At 39.8% G+C, this 9097-nt stretch overlaps 1 protein-coding gene across 1 annotated transcript in view; it reads right to left on the bottom strand.

Moving 5' to 3' along the window:
- The window catches only part of GRID2 (glutamate ionotropic receptor delta type subunit 2), a gene marked incomplete at its 3' end in the record, with an annotated part of 1213016 nt that overhangs the window by 390155 nt on the left and 813764 nt on the right, over positions 1 to 9097 (bottom strand). The window contains exon 7 of the mRNA XM_012807815.1: positions 4806 to 4967. Within this exon, the coding sequence (XP_012663269.1) occupies positions 4806 to 4967 (162 nt within the window). The remainder of the gene's footprint in view (positions 1 to 4805; positions 4968 to 9097) is intronic.

Raw genomic sequence — 9097 nt, 5'->3', positions numbered from 1 at the left:
GGGACTGGGCAATTCATAATTGCTAGGTCATGGAAGAAGCCCAAGTGCCCATCAATTCACAAATGGATCAATAAATTGTGGTATATGTACACCATGGAATACTATGGCACCATAAAAAAAGATGGAGACTTTACCTCCTTCATGTATACATGGATGGAGCTGGAAAATGTTCTTCTTAGCAAAGTATCTCAAGAACGGAAGAAAAGGTATCCAATGTACACAGCCCTTTTATGAAACTAATTTATAGCTTTCATGTGAAAGCTATAACCTAATTATAGCTAAGGTGACCAGACGTCCCGCTTTTGGAGGTTCAGTCCTGATTTTTAACAATTTGTCCTGCGTCCTGCGGCATTTTAAAAGTCCCAAGTTTTGGAAAGAATGCACAACAAGCTAGGGAATGGTGGGACAACAGGAAGGGAATATATGGTTTTCAGCTGCTGAAAAGATTAATGTAACTCCATTTGGGAATGAAGAGGTTAATGTAATTTCGTTTGGAAATAAAAAGGCTAATGTAAACTCCCTACTCCCCTCCTAGGCAAGGTCGCCCAGGTGGACCGGGCTCTACTCCTTTGAGCCACAGGCTCCACCCTATACATGATTTTTTTTTTAATGTATTATATTTGTAAATTGTGCTTATGTTGAAATTAAAAATATATATGTTACAATACTATTTTTGCATTCTATGAAAATTTTTGTTGCTCCATATAGATAAAATTTTTAGTTAAGACACCCCCCCACCTCCTCCCCCCACCCTCCATCAATGGTGTCCCGCTTTACCAATGTTAAAATCTGGTCACCTTAACTATAGCCTAAGAATATGGGGAGGGGGGAGGGGGAGGGGAGTGGAGGGGGTGAAAGGGTGGAGGGAGGGTGATTTGAGGGATCATCTCTATGGTTTATCTTACAAGAGTACAAGTGAATCTTTCTAAAAGTAGACTATAAATGGCTTAACACAATTACTAAGAAAATGACATGAAGGCTATGTTAACCAGTTTGATGAAAAGATTTCCAATTGTATATGAAAACACCACACTGTACCCCATGATTGGATATGGGCCCATGGAGAGTATTAATGTACACAGCTATCATTTAATAAAAAAAAAAAAAAAGAATAGGGACTGGTAAGAGTTGATTATGTCCTGAGGGCTCTGCCTCTATAAGTGAGTTAATGCCATTATCACAGGAGGGGGATTCATATCCCTAGGGTTGTGCCTGCCTTTTCTTTCTGTCTCATGTGATCTTCTTGTCATGTGATGCTCTTTTCTGCCATTGGACGCCCTCACCAGGTGCTGGCACTATGCCCTTAGACTTACCAGCCTCCAGAATCATATGCCTAATCAACATCTGTTCTTTCTGAATTACCCAGTCTGTGGTGTTCTAGCAGAATAAAATGAATTAAGAGAGAAAATTTGGTACCAAAAAGTGAGGTTGTTGCTATAACAAGTATCTTAAGATGTGCTGTGGTTTTGTAACTGAGTAATGGGTAGAAGCTGGAAGAATTTGGAGGAGTAAGCTAGGTGAAGAGTCTATTGCTATAAGTGGAGCCATAAGGGTAATCCTGGAAAAGGCTAAGCAGAGGTGAGCTGTAGGGAAAGTCTGGAACTCCTTAGAGTTTACTTAAATGGATGTGACCAGATTGTTAGTAGAAATATGGGCAGTAAAAGTCATTCTAATGAGATCCCAGGCAGAAATGAGTAATAAGGTATTATTTGTAATAGTAAAAAAACAAAACAAACAAACAAAAAAAAACTAGAGTAAAGACTATCCTTGTTATGAAGTAGCAAAGACATTGGCTGAATTAGGTTCATGTCCTAGGACTTTACAGAATACAGATTTTAAGAGCAGTGAACTGGGATACTTGGCTAAAGAAATTTCAAGAAGCAGAGCATTTGGGCTGTTGAGTGGCTTCTTTTAACAACTATATATTATAAGGATAGAAATGATTTAATGACAGAATTCATAATTTAAAGAGAAGCAGAAGGAAAGATTTGAAAAATTTGCATCCTGCATATGTAAGCTCTCCTGAGCAAAAAGTCATGCTCAGGAGCGAGGCCTGCGTGCTGCCAAGCAATTGTTTGGCAAAGACGTTAGTAAGAGTAAGGGAGCCGCACGCTCTTTGTTAAGACAATGGAAAAAAGGCCCCATTGGTAGGTCAAAAGTCCTTGAGGCTGCCGCTGACAACACAGGCCCAGAGCTCTAGGAGGGCCCAGGATGCTCTCCCCATATCCAAGGCCACCTCAGGACTCTGCTCTTAGCATTCCCGTGTGGCATTCCTCAGCTGTGCAGGGTGCTCACGTGGGCCCAGGTCTGGCTTGGGATATCGCTTCAGAGGGTTAGGGTGCTAAGCCTCCATGTGGTGCTCATTCTGCAGTGCACAGAATGAAACACTATGGGGGGCGGGTGTGGCTCCCTTCATGTAGATTTCAAAGGATGTCCTGATAAGCCTGGGGAACCAGGAAGAGACTTGTCTCCAGATAAAGCCACTACGGAAAGCCTTGAATAGGGCAATCCTGGAAGGAAATGTGGGACCAGAGCTTCCACCAAGAGTTTCCACTAGGGGAATACCTATTGGAGCCATGGAAAACCCCCACCAACACAGAACTGCAGTGCCACTAGCATGTCGCTCCATCCTGAGGAAGCTGCACAGGGTGAGCACAGCAGAACCATGGAGGAGGGGTTGCTTGAAGCATTAGGGACCCAACCCTGCTCCAGTGCACCCAGGAACGAATCAAAGGATATTATTCTCTAACTTTAAGATTTAATGATATTTTTTCCTGTTGGCTTTTGATCTTGCTTTGGACCAGTTACCCCTCTTTTCTTACCTATTTCTCTCTTTTAGAATAGGAATGCCTATCCCATTCCTGTCCTACACTGTATTTTGGAAGTAAATAGTCCTGTTTTAATTTCACAAGCTCACAGCTAGAAGAAATTTGCATCATGATAAATTGTGCATTGAGTTTCCACTCATGTCTGACTTAGATGGGACCCTAGAATTTTGATTTTTATATAGATGCTGAAGCAAGTTCAAACTTTTTAGACTACCCTGAAGAAATAAATGTATTTTATATGAGATAAGAACATGAATTTGGGGGGGGCTAGGGGTTGAATGGTATAATTTTGATGACCTTTCCAAAATTCATGTTGAAACTGAATTGCCTTTGTAACGGTATAAAGACATGGACTTTTGGGTGGTGCCTGTAGCTCAGTGAGTAGGGTGCCAGCCCATGTACCGAGGGTGGCGGGTTCAAACCTAGCCCCAGCCAAAATGTAACAAAAAAATAGCCGGGCATTGTGGTGGGTGCCTATAGTCTCAGCTACTCAGAAGGCTGAGGCAAGAAAATCACCTAAGCCCAGGAGTTGGAGGTTGCTGTGCGTTGTGTGGCCATGGCACTCTACCAAGGGTGATAAAGTAAGACTGTCTGAAAAATAAAAATAAAAATAAAAATAAAAATAAATAAAAAAAATAACAAGGTGGACTTTTAAGATGAGATTAGGTCATGGGGGCTCCACCCACATGAATGAATTAATGCTCTTATCATGGCACTGGATTAGTTATCAAGCCCTCGGATGACCCTTGCCAGGTACTGTTGCCCTGGTCTTAAACTTGCCAGCCCCCAGAAACTTAAGCCAAGACACTTGTTCTTCTTATAAATTTCCCAGTCTGTGGTGTTCTGTGAGAGCAGCAGAAAAGGAATCAAGATAAGAACCAAGAGAAAGTCCCAAGCTAGTCTCCATTTGAAATATGTCTTTCCAGAACTGTCTGTTTCTTTAAATATCTAGTCCACTTCTAATATTAAATTTTTAGTTTTTTCTCTGACTTTTCTAAATGCACTCATATTTCATTCGATTAGTTATTTTTCTTTGTCTTTCAGGAGTAAAAGGCAAATGCAAGCAGAGAGAAAAAGGATGGTTAAAATGAAAAATATAAACTTCCAAATGCCTGTCTTCTTTGTGTAAAGGGTATGGAGTATTTGTTTATTTTATTAATCATTTCATTTCAAATCTAAGAAGCTGTGCAAGACAAATGAAAAATGTCACCAAGCATGACAAGACAAAGAGCCTAATAAACTGCAGAATCCTTGTGCCACGGAGAGGAACTAAACAGCGTAAACTGCCTTCTGGGAATGAAGCAGGTAAAGCCAAAAAGATCACTGCCGAGCTAAGCAGCGCACTGAGAGTGAAGGAGAAGAGTGCAAGCAAGTGTCCAAATCGCTGAAAATGCTGGAGCATATCTGCTACTTGTCAGAGAGTAACTACAGGTCATCACATCCGATGCTTAACTGTGTATCAGCTAAACGGAAAAATGCTAAGTTTACTGTTAGTTTTCCCAGTGATAGGCTTGTTTAAGAAAAATACTTTTTGTATTTTGTGACAAAAAGGAAAACAATTTGAGTATCTCTACTGCTAATGAGAGGACCAACACAATTTAAAATATCTCATTCACCAATTTTTTTTTTTTTTTTTTGCAGTTTTTGGCCAGGGCCGGGTTTGAACCTGCCACCTCTGGTATATGGGGCCAGCGTCCTACTCCTTTGAGCCACAGGCGCCGCCCATCCACTAATTTTTTATTTGCATATAATTCCCTTGTAATTAACGTCCCTCTTTTTTATATGTTTGTGGCCCTCTGACGTTTTTCTTTTTTAATTTATATTTCTCGATTGCACTGTTTTGCCCGTTGAATTAGCAGCAATATTAGTAAAGAAAAAGTTCTTCTTTTCTTTAGAAAAGACATCTCATCAGACAATGATTTATCGCATCCTTTTCCACATGATAATTAAGAGAGTAAAACGGTCATGGGAGGTTACCTTCTTGATGGTCTCCAGCATGGAGCGCCCTCCCTGCCAGGGCTTCGAGTTCTTCCTTATACACGACAGGCTCGCCATGCTGTGCCACTTCCTGTCCTCTAGCTTCTTGTGAAAAGCATTAGCAAGCAGGAGCACTGTGTCATATATGTAAAGGTTTGAAATCTGAAACGACATTAGACAGTGATCATTAAAATCATGGATGCCGGCCATCAAGAATACAGAGAATTGTGCTCAACTCTAAAGTTCATGTCACAGATGATGGGTCCACTGGGTTATTTATTAAGCAGTGGGTTTCTTTTGTCATTTCCTGGGCGATTTTGCCATTGAGCATGAAGTCTAGTCTGATTGTACGTCTCAATTGATTTCAGCTTATTTAGATATAAAAGAAGATTTTTAGAAAAGGGAATCTCGACAGAGATAAGGCTGTTAGTGTCAAACCTTTGAATCTCATTGGCCCCTATTTCTTTCGCAGGAGGTAAGGATCTAAGAGTCTCCAACTGGAGGCACAAACTGAATAATGTCTTTTCTGAGTATGTCAAGATTTTGCATTCTAGTTATTCAGAGGGAGACATATCAACTTGATGTTATAGGTGAGTGTCGTGGGTGCATAAAAAGGGAGCAGCCATGTGTGTACGTTTGTGTCTACAGGATTTTATAATAAAAAAAATGAAAGAAGAGAACCATTCATAAATAGTACAATGATCAAGGATCTATACAAAATTATATAGGTATATATCTGCACTGCAATTCATTGATATGGCAAGTACTATAAATTATTAACTCTGTGGAAATTTGTTTACATTAACACTTTCTTGTTCTAAAGTAACCATGTTATTATCTTCTTTCTACTTAGATTGAAAAATGAATTACAGCCCTTTTTTTTTTTGCTAAGGTCTATTGCACTCTTACAATTACGTCTTGCCATAGCTGCTATCCATATTGTCAATTAATTACCAGAGGTGCTTCTTTTGCAAAGGAATTAAGAATTATGCAGAAAACAACACTGAAAAGGATCTTAGGTCAATAAAAACGGTTAAATGTTACATTATTACCTCTCTGAAGACAAACACCAACATAAAATGAAACAATTAGAAATCAGTGTAACCATGTAAATTAATTCCGTCCTAAAGCACTTAGATTTTCTCAGGTTTTTAGAAAAACATTATCACAGTTTCATTTTTCTGATAAACAAAGGGAGGAGTACGTGGATTGTCCTCTGGTTATAATTAATCACGTAGGAAATTTTTTAAATAGTCTGCCCACATCACAGAATGGTACTAAGCTGCAACTACTGGGATAATTAGAGCTTGATGCTAGGCACAGCTGTTAATAAGAGCTTCCTCACAGTGCCTTATGGGTTTCTTTTCACATACTCTATACAATCCTTTGGATTTGTTAAGCATAATTTTATATGTATAATACTTATGAAAGTTTGATCCTTTTGAGGAAACTTTGCATATTCATGCATTATAGGAAATACAAGTTTGTTCTTTATGAAGAATTATTAGAGCTGGCTTTTCTCATCTCTACCCTCACCCATCCTGCCAAATAATTACTAGATAGACCAGAAAAGCCTGGGTACAATCTGCTAGGAATAAAGTGTGAGACTTGAAGTTAAAAGTAGCCCAATGACCCAGATTCAAGTTGGGATTAGACTGGGAAGATCCAGTAGGAAAACGTAGAAGAAATCTGATGGATGAAAGGTAAGTTCGTGAAAGGGAAATCCATCACAGGGGATTCCCAACAATCCCGGGGAAATCCTGAGCCTTCTCAAACTGGTATGAACTTAGGCCTTTTCTACCCTCTCCTGTCTCCGCCTCCCACTTGCTGCCTCTTCCCTCTCTAGCTTTATTTTGCTTTCTCTCTTCCTGATTGCTTTAAGAGTGTATTTGAGATAGGCAGGGTAGCATCCTTTGTTCGTTCTTTACCTTTCTCCAGTTAGGTAACACTTTCCAGTATTTAGTTCAAAGCTGGTTCCACACTGGGGGAATTCTACCCTAACTGCTTCTCATCTTAGGCAATGCTGAACAGTCCCCTTTTTACGTATCTCTGTTGAAACGTATAATAATAATAAGATGTTTATAAGCTCGGCCTTTCCCCCTGTTCCTTCTGGACAGTGACTCATATTACACATCTTCTTTTCCCCTCTTGTCCTTTATTTCCCTTTGACTTAGGCTAAGGCCGAGCACATATTTACTGTTTGACAAACAGGCATCAAGAAGACAATGGGGAGGAAGGACGAGAGAAAGTCAAGTTTGGACAGAAGTCAAGACACGAGGAATCTGGGAAACCGGGTTCCATCCCAACCTGATGTTTCTGTGGCACATTCTCTTGTGCATACATTGAGCAAATCCTTCCAGCATCTGTGCTGGTCTTAAAAGTAAATCCTTTGTTCCCAGTGGGTGATAGACTGACCGAGGACAGTCTCTTCTCATGGGTTTGCATTTCCAACTGCAAGATCGGGAAGTGGTGACCTTTTCTGGGCTCTCCCTTCCCCTTCTAACCTGTTACTTCTTTTCAGGCAAGTGTCCGTTCTCTCTTGCAGTTCACGCTCTTTCCTGAGCTCCACTTTATTGCTCCTTTCTGCCATCAGTGACTGACCTGCGGGTCATTCTCTATTACTGAGGTCTTGGGCTCGTCCCTCTCAGGGACTGGAAACTGTCTCTCAGCATTTAAGAAGGTCACTTCAATTTCTACATGGATGATCTTCACTTCTACTGTCGCCACAACCATCATAAATGATAATATCCTGGAAACAGACCACATCTTAAACTCCAGCTTCCCCTGTCTGACCAGTTCCTTCTCTCTTCCTTACAGTCACTGCACTTGCTCTCCACATCACGGAGGCTCCGGCACCTGCCTGCTGTGAGCGACAGCGTTCCCATATTTGATACTTTCCCTTACACGTTTACTTTCTTTCAGTTGTTCACCATTTGGTGCAGACTAGAGTCTGCTTAGCATCTTTGTTGTCTTCCTCTATTCTTCTCGTGTTTTCCATTGTTTCTGCTAACAGTGTTAGTAGCTAGGATGTACAAATTACTGCCAAGCTGATATGGCTAAAAGAGAGTAGTGTGAGGCATTTCTCTTGATCTTAGTAACATTCTTCCATCATGGAGGAAAAAAAATGTTATTTAAATGGTTTAGAACAAATATGACTTGAACTATGCTCATACTGAATTTGCCTTCAACTTAACAGCTTTGAAAAGCTAGGACTACCAGTGCCCACTGCAACCCTGGCTGTGTTTCAAGATGGGGTCTCATTCTTGCTCAGGCTGGTCTTGAACTCCTGAGCTCAAGCAATCCACCTGCCTCAGCCTCCCAGAGTGCTAGGATTATAGGTGTGAGCCACCACATCAGCCTCATAAACCAAAACCTTCTATCTGGACTTCATCTAATTAATTTTAAATGTGTCCTTGTCTCTGTAAAATTTCAACTTCTAGACTTATTATTCAGTCATTACACAGATACATATTAACAACTTGTGTCTTGATTATGCCACATTACAGGAGCTTTCTCTATTAGCTCTCCATCAGGTACAAATTTGGTAGACGCGTTTTGTGCATTGTCATTCATGTAGTGATAAACATTTTGAAAATGACAGGTGCAAGGACAGAACTTGGTGGATGACCAAGAGCACTAGGATTTCAAGAGTGGAATATTTAGCAGTGCAGTTTGAATATTCTTCTGAGTCTACACTCCTCAAACTGAGGATAAAAGAACCCTTAGTATTGGCTTGTAACATTAGGAAGTACTCAAAGCAACCAAATATTAAGACATATTGATGTCACTTGAAGATTTGATTGTTACATTTAGGTACCAATTTTTTGAAGATGTGGAGAAAAATAGCTTAAAATACCACTTTTAGTGTTGTGATAATACACATTATAGCTTTTAAAAGTAATAACAAGACAAAATATTTTGAGTTTTTTTCCCTATCTGAAAACAGAGTGTTCACTATCTTTTGCTCTGAGGAACACTTTAGTGAACATGTCCGAGTGGCATCACTCTATCTGGACTTTTTAATACATTTGCCAAGGATTTGATCAGAAAATTTGTGAAACACCGTATAAAAATCCATATAAAATATCTGGCTTTATGACATTCTTCTAATTTAAAGAACCTATTGATAAAATCCTACTTTGTCATTCAAGATTTGTTCTTAAGGATGTGCTATCGTATTATGTGAAGTACCTCAGACCATGTATTTAATAATACAGTCTGTAATTTATCTAAAGTTCACATTTAATATACTGAAGTCTGGTTGTCACAGTCCTGCCCTCTTCATTTTGGAA

This window comes from Otolemur garnettii, unplaced genomic scaffold (genome assembly GCF_000181295.1).
Source record: "Otolemur garnettii isolate 467f Iridium unplaced genomic scaffold, OtoGar3 scaffold00076, whole genome shotgun sequence".
In the NCBI taxonomy this organism is placed as follows: domain Eukaryota; kingdom Metazoa; phylum Chordata; class Mammalia; order Primates; family Galagidae; genus Otolemur; species Otolemur garnettii.
This window is presented reverse-complemented; position numbering and strand designations above follow the sequence as displayed.